The sequence below is a fragment of the Coturnix japonica genome, chromosome 3 (genome assembly GCF_054131305.1).
Source record: "Coturnix japonica strain WE chromosome 3, WE-NBRP24, whole genome shotgun sequence".
NCBI lineage: Eukaryota > Metazoa > Chordata > Aves > Galliformes > Phasianidae > Coturnix > Coturnix japonica.
This window is the reverse complement of record NC_140665.1, coordinates 25,148,626-25,167,750: the sequence shown is the minus strand read 5'-3', so window position 1 is coordinate 25,167,750 and position 19,125 is coordinate 25,148,626. Positions and strand designations below refer to the sequence as shown.

Below are 19,125 nucleotides of genomic sequence, written 5' to 3'. Positions count from 1 at the left end.
AGTCTAAAAGCTAAAACCTCCAAAGATTTTTGTGCTCAATCAGCAATTTAAATTTCTCTGCTCCTGCAATGTTTACTTGTGTTCCCAGTGGGGTTACTGAATGTGCTGTATACCAGGAGCACGATGGCTCTGAAGGACTCTGCAAGCGTTGCTTTGGGTAGTTCTGGGCCAGGCTGGGTTTATGTACTTGAAATGAAAACCTGAAATGTGCTTTCATTAATACCTGTGGGTATTATTGTTACAGTAAAATATAGAGAAACTGGCTGTTATTTCTGGTTATAGAATGGATAAAAGATAAATCAGCAAAATTCTGTGGGCTGTTGGAAAAGTTAAGCTGAACTATTGAGAGTTCAGCCTGGTTAGGTGAGGAGCCTTGTTCTTTATAGTGCAATAGGAAGGAGGAGAAAGATCTTCAGAGAGGACTGTGGTGAGAGGAGTCTGGTCTGACTCCAACAGAAGAATGTAGGGAAGAAGCAGAATGAAGATAAAAGGGGAACTTTCCAGCATTTTGGGAGCCAGTGTGACTGGAGGTCGCTCAGAGGCTGAGTGTCAAACACTGAGTTTTCAAAAGAAAAGGAGGACTTAAGTGGACAAGATAATTAGACCTGTGCTGAGATACTGTGGAATCGGCTGCCTGGTATTAGATAGAAGACACAGGAGCTGCGCTATCTGTACACCTCACGTCTCCTGTTCTATTACCATTCGCTTGCTCTTACTTCATTAGTTTCTAGTGGCAGATGTCTGAGGGGTCAGACTTGCTATTTCACTGTTTCTCTGACTCAATATAATGTCACAGTATTTGGATAAGGTATAGATTTCTTTTTCTGCTTTGAAACTTGGAAAGTTGTGCATTGCTGTCTTCCCATCTTCACTAAGAGAATTAGTACAATTGCAAAGCCAAGTATGTGAAAGATAGGAAATGCAACCTTAATTCAAAGATGTTGTGCTGCATGTATAAGGCAGCAGGGGCTATCTGTGTTATCACAGGATGGCTGTTTGTTTTTGTCAGTGGGTTTTTGTTTGGTTTGTTTTTCCTTTTTTTTCCTCTCCAGAAGTTCTTATTCATTAGACAAGACGCATTTGCTCTGATGTTGAATCAGGAACATACAGCATAAGAAATGTCTCTAAGAACATTACCTAATTTGCAAAACTAAAAGTGATAAAGTAAGACAAGATCACAAGAAAGAACATGCCAAAGCCACTTAGTATTGCTCTTGTGTTTTGCATTCTATTCCTGCCTCTCCCAGAGAGCTGTTTTATGCAGGTAAGCAAGTCATTTCAACCAGTTTAGAAAGGAGGTCACTAGTGTGCTGAGTGCTTAGCTAGGTCCCTTGGAGGCGTGAGTTGCAGGAGTTCAGAGCACACAGAGCAGAAGCCAGAGGCAAACAAATTTTGAATATTAAAACATGGGATGCTGAATAGCCAGAAAACAAGTCACGAAGCCTTAGATTGGACATCTAAATTCAGTCAAGAGTTTTAATCTTAATCTTCATGTCTCTCCTCTGTATATTCAGAAAACAATGTCATTTATTTCTATGGTCATACAAATGCACGTGACCTGGGGAAGCATTCCATGTAGCGATGAATGAGTGAGAGTCACAGGTTAGTTAGCCATTCTTTCTTCCTATTTGGATATGTTGAAATATTTGGAATAAAAAAGGTTCAAAGCTATGTATTAAATGAGGAGAGAATAAAAGAAAGGGCTTCTTCTCAGTGATCAGGAAGTCCCTGGTGTTCACAACTTCTACCTCAACTCATATGTGAGAAAAACTTTTCTTCACTTTTCTCTTGTGCGAGAAGTGCTTATGCTCAGAGGACATCAATATACAGGGGAAAGCACTCACAGCACTCTCTCTGTTTTCTTTCATTCGAAGAGAGACAGACCAATTCCACAGAAGACTTGGAAAGATGTGGAAAATATAAATGTAAAATTGATACTTTAGTGTCATGTATACAAGTGTATTTGTATCCATGTCAGACTTTCAATTAAAGAATTCTGATTACTGATGGAATAATATTCATCACTCCAAGAGTCTACGTAAATGTAACCTCATTGCATGCAAGAATAAGCAGTTCCTGCTCCTCCTATATATTTGCTTGGAAGAATTACTCAAAGTGATTTGGGTAAGTCATGTTACAATTTAATGACCCACCTGACTTTGTCAAGGCCTGTGACGTTGTGTAGTGCCTGATGAAGACATGGGTGAAGTTGTAGGGAGCCACCTCACCAGTGTTTGGGATCTGGACACGATGGCCAGCAGTTTCCTGGCAGATCGTGATTCAGCTGTTACTCACTTGACAACAGCTGTTTGGAAATACCTGGGCTTCAAATGTACAAGATGCAACTAGACAGAAAAGATTTCCAAAGATGTGTGCCCGTATAATAGGGAAATGCTCTGCATTGCTAAAGCTGCAAAATCAAGGAAGTCACCTAGAAGGTAAGAGCTGTGTGTGAGAAAAATTATTTTCTTGCTTTCATGTGAAATTTTAACATCATCTAGAGAAGTTGTATCATGTAGTCCTTCCTGGTTCTAGAACTGCCCAAGCTACACTAGAGTAATTAAGATCTGTAAACCTTTGTGTTGACTTCTGGTCAACTTCTGGTAGCAGAGGAACAAGGGGTAAGTAGGCTTCATCATGTTTTGGTATATACCAGAAACCAACTTATTCTCGGATGAAATCATGGGTGCATCATCTTGCCTTTGTGAAGGGCAAGTAGATCTCTGATGGATTGTTGAAATTTATTTCTGAGATAGGTATTTTCCATTCGGTATTGAGATATGCAGCTGTGCTTATAATTTGCCTGTTAGACACCTGCAAGAACTGCTGCCAGGAAACATACGAGCTTTTGCAGTGGTTCCTTTGGACAGTTACCTCTGGAGCACTGTGGTGAACATACTCTAGCAGTGGGGCTTTTGCCTCTCTTTGCTGTTGCTGCTTATAGAGGTTAGTTCAATCAGGAGACCTTCTGAGGCTCCTCAACCTGATAGGAGGAGGAGACTGCTTCCTTGGATTGGACCAAAAGATGGCCCATGATCATAGAGTAACCTTTAGGTCTTTGTAAGTGTAAGCTCTTACGCACTGGGAAAATGGAGTTACTGAATTGATCAGCAAAGAAGCTGAGAATATTTTGACAAAAGTTATAATAAATGAGATTTATGGCACTTTCTGTAAGAGAAATCTAACAGTCAGTTCTTTTCAAATGTCACCATTTATAATAAGTAATATGAATCTAGGATAAAAATGAAATATAACGAATGTTTCCTTGAAAGCAACCTTTATCCATACTATTGAATTATAGGGCATTAATACAGACATGAAGACTGAGCGGCTGAGGTTCCCAACTTGTTTTATTTTGCTCTTCTGCTCAAAAATACCTACGTTCAGTAAATCGTACCTACTCCTGGATCAGATGCTTTGTAGTTAGCAGGAGTCTTCCCAGACACACTTAGTAGCTACAGCTTCCTTACGGGAACATGCCTCTGTGTTAGCGCAGAGCTGCTGGAAGAAAGATAAGACATACCAATGTGAATTAACGTTTGGGAGAAAACATAGAACTGGCTCAAAGCATTCTGTAACACATGTGGTCTTTAGTAGTTCAAAGATACAGGTATCTATTTGAAAAATTTCCAGTAATCTAAAGTGACTGTAAATTCCAGCAATTCAAAAGTGAAGAGTTTGCTTAGCAGTTGTCAGCAGCTGGAACAAGGATTATTGTACCAAACAGATTATGTGTGGTGCTGCATCAGTATCTATGTGAAGAAATACACAGCATTTTTATGCCTGTATTTTTGTCTAGCAAGAAAAATTTACCAATCTACACTTAGTATTCCATCTTGGTTAGTTTAATTAAAGAAAGAGGAGAGACTGCTTTGATAGTTGTGATTGTCATAGCAGGGTTTATTGAGGTGTATGGTACTTAGTAAAAACCAGTGAGTTTTGTTCTGGGAATTTACTATTACTTGATTCTTTTTAAAAGAATTACCTCATATAAGAATGTGTAATGACTGTGACTTTTTATTTTGTACTCCAAATTTATTTTGACACCTTGCAAGTTGTTCCCAGCCCTCTCATACAATGTTAGATCATCACATGGATGAAGGAACTGTTTGCTTTGTAGAATACAATGCCACTAATTAAAATTGAAAGTGAATGGGCTGAATTAGAATCAGTTCATCCATCAAGGGCTGGCTACTGATTATTTACTGACAGCGCTTCATTTAGCTCTATTAATTACACAGTGGCACTGTTATATAAAGGTTATGAGTGTTATGTTCCTGAAAATTAAGAAAGAATACATGAAAGATAATTGTATGTGCTCAGCCCTGGAGTCTGGAAGTAGTAAATGTTAAATGAAGTGCTCATGGGAATAATCTATTATGTGTCGTTTTTTTCTTATCAGCATTTTAATTGCAAGTGAATAAGCAGGGCAGCCAGCAGCTTAGAGACCCTGATAGGCTCCTTATGCATTCTGCAGTGGTAGTGGCTGTATGACTGTGCAGTAGTGAAGGATAGCTTGCCTTTTTACTACTGCTGTAAAAATACTTCTTTATGCATTTGAATGTAATTCTGAATTATACTGGTTTATTGGTTTTCAAGTATTGTGAATAATTTTGTCTACAGTCTCCTACACGGATTACCCCCACTTTCCTTATTCCTTTATCCCTTAAATAATCCAGTCTTTCACCACCATTCTCCAGATATTATTCCCTAATCCCAGCTATGATGCAAACTGGCCTCCAGTGTTCCTGCATAACAGCTGGAATATGCATCTCAGTCACACCTAGTTGTCTTCCTCAGTGAGAAGCAAAAAGTTCTTTCAATATCAGAATATACTGATAACAGAAATCTTGAGTCATGTATTTAATGCTGGTGATACGAATCTTGAAACTGTGAGTAGACATCTTCATTTTTCCAGTACACACCTAACTGGGTTCAAATATATGTTCCATTGGCGTTCTAAATGATTAGCCAGAGGATAATAGTTCTTACCTTTACAAACGTTCTGTGGGCTTATGCGGGAGGCAATGGGTTTTTTGCTGTTTAAATTGGAACGTGGCTTTGCGGTGGGGGGTTGTTTCTGCAAGCGGTAAAGTCCAAATGCTCATTTCCTGTGAAGGATCTGTTAGCTGTGGTTGTTTGGTAATAAAACCCTTTGTGCAAAGGAGGCATGGCATGTATGGGAAAAGCCTCTGTGTGTGTGTGTGTGTGTGTGTTTAACATAATTCTCAGTTGAAAAATATTGCTCTGTCCACATTCCAAAAATGGTCTTGAAAAGATGATTAACGTTCATGCTTTTCTGTTCAAGAAGGGACTTGAATATTCTGTTTGGTCCGGAGCTGTAAGTTTTCATCATAATCAGAGATGTTATTAACTTGGATCTGGTTATAATCAAAGCCAAAGCTGAGAGCAGCGTTACTGCTGCTATACTCGGAGACTGCAACTATTAAGAAATTAGTTTTGATTAGTTTGTTTTGTAATGGTGTTGTGTTTTGACATCGTGCTGCATGATGTCAGGAAGGGCTCTTTTTAAAGTCACCCTGGAAAAGTGCTGCTGGAAAGCAGATTGGGGCAGGAAAATGGAAAACAGATGAAGTAGTTGTACGTCACCGGGGGAATGCTATTTATCGGGAGGATAGAAATGATCTAATTGCCTTTGATTTTTATGAAACGCTATGAAAAGGAATCTGCTTATATATTAGATTTTACATAACCGGTCATTTTATAAACTGGAAATGGTGATGTTTGTAACTTAAATTGACACAGTACAACGGACAAGCACCTTCGTTGTTTGTTTGGGTTTTCTTTGTTGCTTTACCTCTCCCTTGTTCTTTCCAACTTCACATCCTGAAGGAGGGTCATGCTGTAATGGTGTTTGTGGAGGCTGAGTGCGAATGAAAGCCCCCTGGCTTTTTATCTGCTGTCGCTGCCTTCTTTGGTCCTCTGTTTTTTCTGGTGGCTGCATGCCTGCCTGCTGCACTGCTATGGAGTTGCATAATTCCTGTCTAACTCAAAGTATACAAGCAGGTGATTTCAACATAAGAAATATGGTTTCTAAGCTCCCTTTTTTTTGCTAGGTTATGTAACTTGCAGGGTGGCCAGTGGGATTTTTCATTTATTTTTTTCTTTTAATTTTGAGATTTTTTAAGTTTTGGGAAGCACATGCATACATGAGCAGAGTGTCTTAAATAAAGATACATCTGCAGCCATGCATCGCCTAGTTCCCTTATACTTGATACATCAAGAATAAGGGTAACCCTAATTATTACCTAACGCCCAAAAGAAAACCTTCCGTGCTACCAAAGTGAGTGCTGATTCAGTAGCTGCAATGTTCTGTTTGCAAATCCAATGTTACAGGTATTAATGAGAGTGGTGCTGGATCTACCATCTTTGGATGGGAAATGAATCTCTTGCTGAGTTCATCATCTTGTTAAGGTGATGTATCAGCCTAATCCCCAGTTTTGCCAAGTAAGCATTCAGTGGACTTGGTTGATGTGCATGCTGTCTCTGAAGCAAGAATCCTGGTGCCCTGTTCACCAGGGTGCTATGAACTACTGTGCTGACAGCAGTGTATTACTGGTTATGCCTTGGTTGGTAGGCAGTGTTGTGTTTTTTTTACTGCATTAGAATATATGTAGTCTACCTAAAATATCATCTCTAATTTCAGTTTCAACCTATCTTTTACCTTGACAACATTCTCACTGTTGGTACACTGATCTTTGTGAGGCTTCCTCTCGAGACTGTGGTGCTAAACCTCCTTGTAGCGATTCTTATTTTCATTATGAACACAGTATATACATGTGTACAAACTGCATTACCCTCTGATCAAAAACGAACTTCAGTTAACCATTCCCAATGCAAAAACAATTACAAAATGGTTTGTTAGGCAAGGAGTATGTTCTCTCCTGCCCATATTTTATCACAGTTGTTGCTGAAGTCTTCCATGCGTGTGCTCTTAATACATGCTTTTGGCTCTCCATAATATCACCCACCAAGGCTTTAACAGAGAACAATTGTATAGTTTGAGGACATGTAATATGTGACTAGAAGAAATATTTACATCTGGAATGATCAAAGCTTTTGGAGTATATGAATGTGCACGTAGGAGGTCTAATTTTTATGTGGGTGGATTAACAAAGAAGACTAAAACAGTGCAGTACTTAACCCCTTTCCCTTTATGAAAATTCACTTCCTGAAAATGAAAAAAACATGTAGTACCTGATGGTTATCTTTTGTTTTTCATTTCAGGGAGTAGTATTAATTCTTCTGCTTGTAACTACTTGTTTAAGGCATGGAGGATTTTTTTTTGTACTTCAGCCCCCTGTAATAACTTATTTAACAAGATGCTTATCATGTTGCTTATATTTTTGCACACTGGAACATATAAGTGCTTTAGAGTTTTAAAAACCGATAAGTCATTGTTTTGACCCAGTCTGACAGCCTGCAGAACCGCTGTGGTAGGAGCACTGTGGTATATTCCAGTGTTCGCTAATAGCCACGTCTCCAGGTTCACTTTATGTCCTTTCAGTCCCTGTGGCTATCAGTCAGGAGTGGCTTCTAGAAATCTGTCCTTTGAGGGTTTGTTGTTTTTTTTTTTTTGTTCACTTACTTCAAATACGTAATTGCTTACATTATGTGAAGCTATTAATAGACGTTTGAGTCATCTCGGTTAGCAGGCTGTTTACATGGTTCTGGTGGTGCAGCTTTGGGTTCTGGCTGACCCGCCCAGTGCCTGCTGTCAGGGGAACTCCTGCTCTCTCTCTTTTGCATCCCCACTCTGTGCAGGGGCTGTGGGACCTCGCAGTCCCCAGCTCCAGCCATGCCCATTCAGGCTGCAGGGCACGCAGCTCAGCTCACTCAGCAAGCAGGAAAGCCCACGCCCTTTGTTGCACACCAAATCCTTATTTTGCTGCTCTGAGCTTTAGTTCACCAGGTGCTCAGCAGTGGACTTGAGCTGGCAGGAGGAACTTACCGAGGCTGTGGCTGGAGTCTGGCGTGAGGGAGAGAACCACCTGCCCATAAAGAGCTTCCAGCATGCTCAGACCGCTGCACAAGTCATAGTGTGAGTCATGAGCTCAGTATCAGGTAATCAGTAACTTGTGGCTTCTTAAAAAGCAGTCATGTTTTGCAGGCAAACTGATGTGAGGAACAGCTCTCGTCAACAGTTAATATGTCAGTGAAGACACGTGTTAATTTTTAGAAAACATCATGTACCTTTTGTGGGTACCTCAAAAGAATATGTACATGCTTACAGCATTCAGTGCTGTTATTTCTAGAGCTGGGGGTCATCAAAGCCACCAAACATTCTTCCTGCTGAAAGCATTTTATACCTTTTAAATCATAAGGGTGCAGTAACTTTGCTCGCTGTTTTCTATCTCACTTCAGCACTCAAAAGCTAAGGGATACACCTTTGGATATTTGTTCCACCGCTTTGTTGCCTGTGTGGCATTGGTAGTCCCCAGCTCAGGTCCTGAAGTGCTCTGGCATCAAATACCTGTGTGAGCTGCTGTGGGAAGCCAGCTTATGGCAGCGTGCTGTGTGAGGGATGGCAGCTGGGGAAGTGGTAGGGGAGCCACGCAGTCGCTCTGGTGCCCTGCGGCAGGGCTGGGTTTTGATCTGCCCTTCAGCCTGTATCACACCTCAAGTGCCAGGAGGCCATCGGAGGGCTGGCATAGGCAGCCTCTTTCCCAAACATCTGAAGCTTAAGTTTCAGCCTTATCAACGGGATGCCTCTGTGTTTTCCTCCAGCCTGAGCAGCAGATCTCATGCGTTCAGTTGGCAGATCAGTTGAGTGGTGTCTGCAGTTCACAGGAGGCCAGTCTGTGTCTTTGGAGCAGTGCTGTGTTCAGCCTTTGTGTTTTTCCTGTGTGTTAGACTTCCTTTATGTGTTGTTCTTGTAAATTTTCTCTTCTTCTAGAAGAAAAAAAAAGATGTAAATAGAAAAAAAATATATATATATATATATGAATATATACAATTTCGTTTTCACACAATGATTCCCCTACAAGCTAACCATGCTTTCTGATTGCAAAACAGCCTTTTCTTCTTTGTTGCACTGCTGAAAAACCTACCAGCAAGCAGGTTTGATGGTTTGATCTAAGCAGTACCTCAGGATTGCTTTTTTTTTTTTGCTACCTTGTCAATACGGGGCGTTTTCGCAGCAGTGGAGGAAACAAGCTTAGGGGAAAGACTTGGAAAGAAACATCAGCAAAACCAATACCTAAAATAAATGGTGTGGGAATGTGGCACTGTGCCCCTGCAAAGTTCCTCCCACTGACAAAACTGAGGGTTGCCCTGATACTGTGGTAAGTCTTCACATGAAGGAAACAGGCTTGAATGTTTAATTTTACTGCCTACCAGAGAGACACACCGTGTATGTAGCGTTATTAGTGTCACCAGGAGATTGACTGCCTACCTTCCTGTGGCTTGTCCAAGGAGATTTCCATGTGCCCTCATCTAACTCTGAGATAAAGAAGGGACCATCTGTTCTTTTTCCTTCACTCCCTTCTTTATTACAGTCCTTTGTTCTCATGGTCTCAAATCCTAATTCATCCTCCCTGATGTGCTCTGGACTTCTCTGGGTCTATCAGATACCATGAGCTCATCAGCCTGTTCTGCCCGCAGTTGTTTCCTGCTCTTCCTTACTCATTGGCACGCCTATTTCCCCAGTTACGGCATGCAGACCACATTTTACTGTACATCTCTCTTCTGTGCCAGCATACACCATACTCTGGAAAATGCCCTACTGGCACAGGGAGCACCCAGACCGTACTTCTTGTGTTCTTGTTCCTTCTGCATTGATTTTTTTTCTGAGTAATTCAGGCTCTGCTATTTACTTTGCTCATAAAAGGCAGTCTTCAACAATGACGCATCCTCATGATGTCACTGCACAGAAGTAAGGCCTTTCTGTGAGCAGCTGTTCTTTGCCACTGACTGTGGACAAGGGTGAATTCTGCCAAAATCCGTTTTACAGTAACAGAGATTTAACAGGGACTTGTCCATTAACTGTCCCCTTCCCATCCTCTTTCTCATTAAAAAAAGACAAACTACCCTAATGTTACCACTGCTGAAACCCCTAACTGTGAAGGCTGAGGCTGTGTCTGTATGCAAACAAGGCTGCTGGCCAGTGGGGAAGGTTAGGAAAGAAACACCATAGGGCTGATGGCTTTGTGTGCAGCTTTGGCATTTGTTTGTTCATTTCTTCAGTCCTCAGGGAAAATAGTGTAGAAGTCGATAGCAAAAACTGTGTAAACAGAGATCTGCGATGATATGGTAAGCAGTGTCTGCCTTGCCCTTTTTTAGCATCTTCTGCAGGCCTGTATTGTGTGATCTCTTACATGGTATGTGTGTGTGTATCCTACTATATATAAAGGGACTGCATACCAAACAGTGACCCACTTTATATCCTAGCTCATATAATGTGCTGTAGGCTTTGGGTTCCGGTGAGTGATCAGCTCATATTTATGGCCTAGCTGCAGGTCTGTGTACATAGTCACCATGTCGGGGTGTCAGGACAGTCTCTGGAAGCGTTTCTAACAGACATCTCTGTGTACAGACATCCATAGTGAGGAATGTCACCACATGAGCAGGAAAAAGTATCAAGCATCAGTGTTTCAGCTGCTTTGTATACGATGCTGGAACTGGAAGAAAAGGCTCTGAGCATCAAAAATATCCACCTAACTTGCTTGCAATCTGATTCATTTGTGTAAATTTTGATCTCACTGTACATCGTTACATGTCTTTTCTCTTGCCAGGGTTCACATTTAGGGTCATGAATGCTCCCCTGGCCCTGGACTTGGCCTTTGGCACATTGTGTGAGCAGCTCCAGCAGTGGGGGCAGACGTGTGCCGGCATCCCGGTGCTGCTGGAATGGCTGCTGGGAGACAGCGACCCAAGGGGAGGCCTGGAGCCATCTGCCCCAGTAAGTGACACCCGTGGCAGGGCTGCTGTGCTTCTGCAGGCTTGTGGTGAGGAGGAACAGAGTAGTGGAGTGGACTGATGGTCATTAATCCAGTATGAATTGTACTACAATTAAAAATTAAAAATAAATTGCATGGATGGTGCTTAGAGTAGATAAATAGAGTTTGATGTCAGTGTCCTGGCAATATCAGCATGAAATTAAAAGACCAACAAACAATGAAATAAATCAAGAGGTACTTAACAAATGGCTGCTGGCTGCAGCTGCAGCTAATTGCATTCAGTGTCACTGCTGCCGATTGCTGGGTTTGGGCTGCATGCTCTCCAGCCTCGCTAGGGCCTCACTTAGCATTTGCCATACCACATGGGTCCTTTTCTAATGGCCGTGTTTCCACTTAGGAAGAAGATGATTGCCTGTTTGACAAAGGGGAAGCGAACTTCTGGGCAGAGAAGCTGACCAGTGCCAGGCTGCTGGGTAAGCACCTGCTGCTGCTCGCCCAGGCGACCCACCTGGCCCTGCCGGATGGAGAGGAGCTTGACAGGCTCTCCAGAAGGGCCCAGGACCAAGCCCAGCTCATTGCCCGCCTCCTTACAGCCCTGCCTCCCAGTCCTGAATTTCTGAAAACGGCAGAATTCACTAAACTGGCCATTCAGAACGAGCAAACATCACTGTGCCTTAAAGTACTGCATGTGCTGCAGTGTGATGGCAAGAGCAAAGGTGGGAATGTGAAAAAGTGAATTACCAAAAGTTCCTACAGAGTTACAACAAAGTTCCTAAACGTTCATTCTCAGGGAGCTGTAGGCTCGGCAGGGTAAGGTAAGGTATCCATGGAGCTGAGGGATGGTCGTGATGAGCATCATGTTGCAAACTAGCTGCTGTTCATGCTACCAGCCAACGCATTTTCCATCCGTGAGCCCGTTCCTCTGTTGCCAGGTGTACTGCTGGGACCGTTCCCTTTAAATGCATTTGCTAATGTAATTCGGCTGAGCGCGGCTTGTTGTTGCTACTGTAGGAAGTAGAGCGGCTCAGCCTAATATTTCCCATGCAGCCAGGTGCAGGCCACCTGTTGGGGTTTGTTTTAGTCCAAATTTTGACCTCCTGTATTTTAATACCAAGAAAAAAAACTGGGTTTGGGGGCATTTTTCTTGGTTTTCCTATGCATGGAACTGTAATCATTAAATCAATGGGGTACTTTTTAAGTGTTACTTCAATAAACCTTGGCTTCTTTCTTTGCCATTGACAAGATTTTGACTCTGTATTAAGCGTTACTGCATTTTGCTCTGGGTGGAGGCAAGATGTAACCTTACTCTGCCATCAGCCAGCCTTGCTGTGTGGACGGACCGGCGTTAGTTAACGCTTGCCTGCATTTCCTAGCGATTCAGCCGGCCGCTTTTGCAGCACGTCGCCGTTTTTACGAACCTTTCACTCGATGCTTGTCGAGCGGCGGCGCCTCGCCGGGAGCGCCGGGCCGGGCCGTGCAGCGCCGCGGGCGGCCGGCAGGTGGCAGTAGCGCACCGCCGTGAGCAGCGGACACGGCCTCGGGGCCGCCCCGCTTCCAGGCCCGGCTCGGCGGGGTGCGACACTGCAACGGGGCTCGAGCGGGAGCGCGACTCCGAGCGCTCGCTGCCAGCTGCAGGGCTCGGGGTGACGTGTGTGACTTAGAGCGGAGCGCCCGCTCGGTCAAAGGGGAGTCAGCGCCGCGAGGAGAGCAGGGCGGCTGTGCCGGGCGGTGACCGTGAGACAGCAACGCCTGGCGGGCAGTTGGACAGCCCGGCAGCGAGCAGCACCGTGGAACCACAGCACGGGTCAGGGGAGCAGCACGGTGCCTCAATGTGTGTAGTGCGGCTGGAAGCGCCGCGCTCTGCATTACTTTATACGGAGCAGATCAAGGTCCGTGCTGGCACACGCGGGCTCGTTGCTCTCAGTTACCATAAACCATAAACCAGCCGCTCGCGGGGCTTTAACCCTTTCCCGGCCGCTGCAGCCCGCAAGGGACGGGCCGGGAGCAGCGTTGCCGGGCTCGGGGCAGCCCCGCACGCGGGCGGCACCGCCGCGCTGCGCTCCCCGTGCCCGAGGCCGGCAGCGTTACACGGGGTGGGCGGCAGGGGGCGGCGCGGCGCCGAGCTCGGCTCGGAGGGGCCCGGAGGGGCGGGAAGGGCCGGTCCCAATGCGAGCCCGGGACGGGCCGGGGGAAAACGGGAGAGCGGAGCGGGGCGAAACGCCACGAGAGCGGCCGAGGAATGTACCCACCCCGTACCCAGCCCAGCCCGGGTTTGACTCTGGCGGCGCGTGCTTCCTGCTGCTGACGTGCGCCGTTCGCAGCCGGGCACGGCGGAGGGCGAGCACCGAGCGCCTGTTGAGCATTACGGACGCAAACTTCCCGTCCGTCCGGCCGTGAGGGGAGGCTGCGAGCGGCCCGGGGCGCAGCAACCTGCACACGGCAGCCCGCACACTGCAGCCCGCCGCCGCCCCGCGCTCGGCCCTTTGTCCCGCGGCAGTTACGTGGCACGGGGTTTATTTTCGGCGGGGCGGGCGGGGGCGGCCCCTTCCCGCGGGGCCCGGTCCGCCATGGCCGCCGCGGCCGGGCCGCTCGGTTCGGGGCGGGGCGGAGGCCGGAGCGGGGCGGGGGGAGCGGGGCCCGCCCCTGCGGGCCGAGGCGGCGGCGTTTATATGGAGGCGGCGCGGGGCGCCGCGGAGTTCCCGCAGGTCGCTCGCTGCTGTGCAGCCGCCGTCGCCGCCTCGGCCCGGCACCCGCCGTCCCGCCCGCCCCGCCGGGAAGGAGCCGGGACCGTTTCGGCTCCGAAGCACGCGGCCCCCTCCCGTCTCGTCGTGGCTTTTCCAAACCCTCCGAGGAGAGCGGGATCGTTCGGTCCTTCCTGTATTTCCGACCATTACAGGATCTAGAGATGTCTACGACGCTGTTATCTGCCTTCTACGACATCGACTTCTTGTGCAAGGTAAGAGTGGGCTGCGGCGGCGCGGGGTGGGGGGGTTTGGGGGGTCGCCGCGTTCGGGGCCGGGGCTCCTCCGCCCGACTTCGGCGGGGCGGGCTCGGCGCGGTCCCGCTGCAACCCCCGCTCTCTTTCTCCCGCCCCGGCGCCCCGCAGACGGAGAAGTCGCTGACCAACCTGAGCAGCATGCTGGACAAGAAGGCCGTGGGCACCCCGGTCGCCTCCTCCGGCTCCGGCTTCGCTCCGGGCTTCCTGCGGCGGCACTCGACCAGCAACCTGCCGGCCCTGGCCGCCGGCGCCAAGTTCCCCAGCCCCACCGGCTCCAGCTCGTCCTCCTCCTCTTCGTCCTCGTCCTCCTCGTCCTCGTTCGGCGGCTTGAAGGAGCCGGGCTCCGGCGGCGGCGGCGGCGGCAGCCCCACGGCCCTGCTGAACAAGGAGAACAAGTTCCGGGACCGCTCCTTCAGCGAGAACGGCGAGCGCAGCCAGCACCTGATGCAGCAGCTCCAGCAGCAGCAGCAGGCGGCGGCCGGCAAGGGGGGCGGCTCGGGGGGCGGCGGGGCGCCCATCAACTCCACGCGCTACAAGACGGAGCTGTGCCGCCCCTTCGAGGAGAGCGGCGCCTGCAAGTACGGCGAGAAGTGCCAGTTCGCGCACGGCTTCCACGAGCTGCGCAGCCTCACCCGCCACCCCAAGTACAAGACGGAGCTGTGCCGCACCTTCCACACCATCGGCTTCTGCCCCTACGGCCCGCGCTGCCACTTCATCCACAACGCCGACGAGCGCCGCCCGGCGCCCGGAGGGGGCACGGCCGCCGCCCCCCCGCCCTCGGCCGCCGCTCCGCACCAGCACCACCAGCACCACGCGGCCCCGCACCCCGCCGGCAGCACCGGCGACCTCCGCGCCTTCGCTCCCCGCGAACACCCGCTGGGCGGCGGCTTCGGGCACCCGCGCGGCGGCGGCGGCGGCGGGGAGCGGCCCAAGCTGCACCACAGCCTCAGCTTCTCCGGCTTCTCCGCCCACCATCACCACCACCACCACCCCCCGCACCCGCACGGCGCCGCCCCGCCGCCCCCGCCCGGCGGCCGCTTGGAGGCCGCGCTGCTGGAGAGCCCCGGCGGCTCCCGCACGCCGCCGCCGCCCGCCTCGGCCTCGTACTGCGAGGAGCTGCTCTCTCCGCCCTGCGCCAACAACGCCTTCGCCTTCTCGGGCCAGGAGCTGGGCAGCCTCATCGCTCCGCTCGCCCTGCACACGCCGGGCTTCGCCGCCGCTGCCGCCGTGGCCGCCGCCGCCTACTACCGTTGCCAGCAGCAGCAGCCGCCGCCGCCGCCCGGGGGCTGCCCGCCGCCCCCCGCCTCGCCGCCCTTCAGCTTCCAGCCCCTGCGCCGTCTCTCCGAGTCGCCCGTGTTCGACGCGCCGCCCAGCCCGCCGGACTCGCTCTCGGACCGCGAGAGTTACCTGAGCGGCTCGCTCAGCTCCGGCTCGCTCAGCGGCTCCGAGTCGCCCGGCCTGGACTCGGGCCGCCGCCTGCCCATCTTCAGCCGCCTGTCCATCTCCGACGACTGAAGGAAGGAAGGAAGGAAGGAAAGAAGGGGCCGCGGGCGGTGGGGCGCGGGGAGCGAGCCGGCCCCCCCTGAATGTTTGTTGTCGTGTTTGTTTGTTTTTTATACACGTAACCTATCTATGTACACACGAGAGCTGAACAAAGCGAAAAGCGTCTTGCGAAAGGGCGACTGACGTGAACTGAACAAACCTATTTTTCTAGAGAGACCTTGGAAGAAGGGGGATTTGTGTGTCGGGGTTGTTCCTTCTCGTTCTCCGGAGACGAGTTCTGATCCGCACCAGCAGCACCATTCCATCCGGGAACGCGGCCGGACCCACCGCGAGCTTCTCCAGCGCGAAATCCAACATCCTGCCAAGAATATGCCTTGATAACAACCTTCTATTTTTTTTATATATCTATATATTATTATTATAACAAATGCTAAAACCTTCATTCCAAAGTTTAATATTGGTTCCATTGCCACCACTTAGTGGATGTTTGGCTTAGAACAACTTTTTCTTTCTCGTTGTTGCTTTATTTGGAAGCACTCGATCGAGTTTAGTTTGTAATTGTTGGAGAATAACTGCTGATTTTTTTTGTTTTTTAATTTTTTTTAGCTGTTTTGAGTTGATTGCATGAATGAGTCACTGCACACAACTCAATATGAAACTATTTAACTTATTTATTATCTTGTGAAAAGTATGCATTGGTAATTTGTTCATACTGTATTTATCGGGTATGATGAAAAGCAATAGATATATATTCTTTTATTATGTTTAAATTATGATTGCCATTATTAATCGGCGAAATGTGGAGTGTGTTCTTTTCACAGTAATATATGCCTTTTTTTTGTAACTTCACTTGGTTATTTTATTGTAAATGAGTAAAATTCTTAATTTAAGAGATTGTATGTAATATTTATTTCATTAATTTCTTTCCTTGTTTACGTAAATCTGAAAGATTGCATGGTTTCTGTATAGAAATCGGTCTCGATGCTGTGGAAGTAGTTTGAGGAATTTCTATGGGGTTTTTTTTTGTTGTTTTTAGAATGTAAATGGTTGTAGCCCGTCCGAGTTAGAAGCAAAACCAACAACAAGAGACTTTGACTTTTGGCAATCAGACTTCAAAGTGGCGAACCTGACGCAGCCTCGTTTCCAAGTGTAACCAAAAAGTGTTCCTCGTTGCCTAACTCCACCACTCACACTGTGATGTAGTCTCAACGGATGTAGCAATAATTGGGGTGCCCAGTATTATGCCTCACAGTGCCTTCTGGAGGGTCCACGCTTGCCTTAAATACTTCTCAACCAAATGAGTATTTCTCTTAATGCTTGAGGTGATAATTTGAATGTAGGGATGGGTTTTTTTGACTACAGCAAAATTTCACCACTCTTTATTTTGTAAGAATGGCGGCCATCTTTGGATCTGAAACTTTATACACGAGCATATCTTGTTTAATTGAATTCCAAAACTTGTAATATTATTATTATTATTATTATTTTTTCTTATGTAGAAAGTCGGGAGTTTTCCAAAACTTCCCTGGACGGTGGATGAATGAGCGGTAGCTTAGTTTTGTTTGTACATAGGTACAGATTGAGCACTATGTACTCTTTTGGACTACTTTAACAGAAGTATGTTTTGAATGTAACTAAAGGATAAGTCAACTTGAGTTGTAATATATTTTTCGGGAGTCAGTTCACTACAAATTGTGTGAGACTGTAAACTTTGTACTGTAAATGTTTTGTAGTTCTCCCAATAAAAATTTTTTGGAAAAAAAAAAAGCCAAAAGCAACGCTCCTGTCCCACCGCAGCCTCTCACCCTTCCCCGCCTGTGGGGCGGCCCTGTCCCTCTCCCTCAGCCTGGCTACAGATTAACCAGGGCGCTCCTGCAGCTGATGCTGGGCAGCAGCCAAAGCTAATACGCTCTTCCAGAAGGTTCGGCTCTGCAAGTGCTGCTGGGGTGCTCTGTCCTGCTTCCCTTATTATTTTTCTCTTTCTTTTCCTGCTTTCTCTTTAGGTGAAGGGCAGGGGTTCAGGCCACTGCTGTGTCTACCTTTGCAGCTGGAATGGGAAAGTCTAGTAATGGTGCTTATGGCTGGTGGGGATGTGCTGGTACCCTTCCCCGCTTGTTTGGGCTGAGGAGGAAGTGGCAGTTTGGGCAGCAAAAAGGCATCGTTAAGATTCACCCTTTGTCCCAAATCCACTCTCCTCAGCAGCAGGATCGAGAGAGGGATCAGGGCTTCTGCCTCAGCACTCCCCAGGTTGGGGCTCAGCAGTGTTAATTGGGCTGGCATTAAACGTGTTCAGGGCTCAAGTTTTTAAAGAAATTGCCTTTCTGGGGGTGTGTTTATATAACAAAGCACTTGGTGGCCTGAGGATTGCGTGTGTTAATGCTGGAGAGATTTTCTTCACTAATAGCTCTGCAGTTCGGTTCCTTATTCCGATCAATCCCTTAAACTTTAAGTCATGGTTTCTACAGGCTTATTTTTGTTCTTTTGTCATACTAATAATAAATGTTGTTAACGTTATGGCATCTCTGCGCTGTCTGGACTGCCGCGGTACTTTCTATAAATACGAGGCAGAATGTAATACGGGTGCCATGTGTTTGTGTAACAAACCTTGGGCTGACTCCGGGTTTAAAATTAAAACAAACGTAAGCAATGTATGACAACACAGCCCTGCCACAGCAGCCAGCCTTTTTCATTGGGTCGGCCCCATAGGTTTTGCTTGGGATTGGTCCTTTTACAAGTTAGTCCTATGGGGTTTGCTGGGGATTGCTTCCTTGGCGGTCCTGGAGGAGCTGCTCTCAGGGCCCCCCCGGTGCCCGCAGGAGGGGCCCTGCTGCAGTTGCAGCTTGCCCGGGCCGATGTCCTGACTCGCTTTTGGGATTTGGAAACAACTTGTTGAGCTCTAACTGCATTAGCTGGGAGCGCACACCTCATTGAGTTGTCAGGTTTTTTTCTTTCCTAAGGTCCACTTCTTGCTTTAGCCCACCTCTTCCCTGACACTGCCCTATTCTCTCCAAAGCAGGTCAAGACCTCCTGCCCTGCTGCACATGGTGTATGTGGGACAGTGGCATCCACCAACCCCATGTCCTCACCTCCCTGTGGCTTCTTGGCAGCCCTGGCTAAGGGTGATGGCGTGGGGCCTGGTGCAGACTGTGCCCCGAACTGCTGCCCTACATTCCACCTGCTGTGTAGGGGAAGCTGCCGGGATGGTCTGGTGACCGCTCCCCTAAAGCCAGGGCTGCATGTGGGACAGCAGGCCCAGCTGCCCCACACTCACAGGCCCATCTTCTTGCACCCTGTTTTGTTTATAACTCTGCAAAAGTGTATTTCCAAACGATCCAGCGCTGTGTGCTGCTGCCCAGAAAGCCAGAAGTCCTTGGACTGGGAAGATAAGTGTCTGCTTCTTGTGCTGCGCAATCAAGTGGTAACCTTTAAACCGGTGACTTACACTGTTGACTTAAGCAAAAGCTCTGTTGCTTTCATTTCAAAAGTCAGCGAGGCATGTGAAGCTGGCCAGACCATTCAGAAATTTCCTGATACCTCGCAATAAATCAATACAGCCTACATAAAAATAAGAGCTGTGGGCTGAGGAGCTTTGAGGTCTCTGCTATCTCACGTTGGTAGCTGGGGCACTTACAGGCCTGTTGGCTGGGCTCTGTCTTTTCTGCTTGCTTCAGTTTTAATCTGAAAGAAATTGCAGCAAAGGCACAT

General features: G+C 47.8%; 3 protein-coding genes across 9 annotated transcripts in view; 2 read left to right on the top strand and 1 right to left on the bottom strand.

The window, feature by feature from the left end:
- The window catches only part of THADA (THADA armadillo repeat containing), a 147,614-nt gene extending 135,451 nt beyond the window's left edge, over positions 1 to 12,163 (top strand). For all 6 annotated transcript variants that reach the window (XR_014944581.1, XR_014944580.1, XM_015857461.3 and 3 more), the window contains 2 exons: positions 10,755 to 10,921; positions 11,317 to 12,163. Coding sequence is in view for 4 of the 6 variants with exons in the window: in XM_015857461.3 (XP_015712947.2) it covers positions 10,755 to 10,921; positions 11,317 to 11,655 (506 nt within the window). In the remaining 2 variants the exon portion in view is untranslated. The remainder of the gene's footprint in view (positions 1 to 10,754; positions 10,922 to 11,316) is intronic.
- Positions 3,333 to 13,539, bottom strand: LOC146761320 (uncharacterized). 2 transcript variants are annotated; one of them, XR_014944584.1, is made up of 2 exons: positions 13,169 to 13,539; positions 3,333 to 8,913 (listed from the first exon to the last, which is right to left on the bottom strand). XR_014944584.1 is itself a non-coding variant. In XM_085543043.1 (2 exons), exons 1-2 carry the CDS (start codon positions 12,783 to 12,785, stop codon positions 8,882 to 8,884), a joined length of 480 nt encoding a protein of 159 aa, XP_085399169.1. In that variant the 5' UTR covers positions 12,786 to 13,524; the 3' UTR covers positions 3,333 to 8,881. The 2 variants fall into 2 exon arrangements, 1 of the variants encoding a protein (XP_085399169.1); XM_085543043.1 differs by having other exon boundaries at positions 12,338 to 13,524.
- Positions 13,540 to 13,611: 72 nt separating this feature from the next.
- On the top strand, positions 13,612 to 17,187 carry ZFP36L2 (ZFP36 like 2 zinc finger CCCH-type). Its single transcript, XM_015857475.3, has 2 exons — positions 13,612 to 13,875; positions 14,026 to 17,187. The coding sequence occupies exons 1-2, from the start codon at positions 13,825 to 13,827 to the stop codon at positions 15,430 to 15,432; spliced, it is 1,458 nt and encodes a 485-aa protein (XP_015712961.2). The 5' UTR covers positions 13,612 to 13,824; the 3' UTR covers positions 15,433 to 17,187.
- The last annotated feature ends 1,938 nt before the right edge of the window (positions 17,188 to 19,125 follow it).

Excerpts from the sequence above, each read along its gene's own strand:
- LOC146761320 (XM_085543043.1), bottom strand. The coding sequence starts at position 12,785 with ATGCAGAGCGCGGCGCTTCCAGCCGCACTACACACATTGAGGCACCGT. Across the intron at positions 8,914-12,337 it reads CGACAAGCATCGAGTGAAAG|AAGAAGAGAAAATTTACAAG; the intron begins GTTCGTAAAAAC and ends TTTTTCTTCTAG.
- ZFP36L2 (XM_015857475.3), top strand. The coding sequence starts at position 13,825 with ATGTCTACGACGCTGTTATCTGCCTTCTACGACATCGACTTCTTGTGC. Across the intron at positions 13,876-14,025 it reads ACATCGACTTCTTGTGCAAG|ACGGAGAAGTCGCTGACCAA; the intron begins GTAAGAGTGGGC and ends GGCGCCCCGCAG.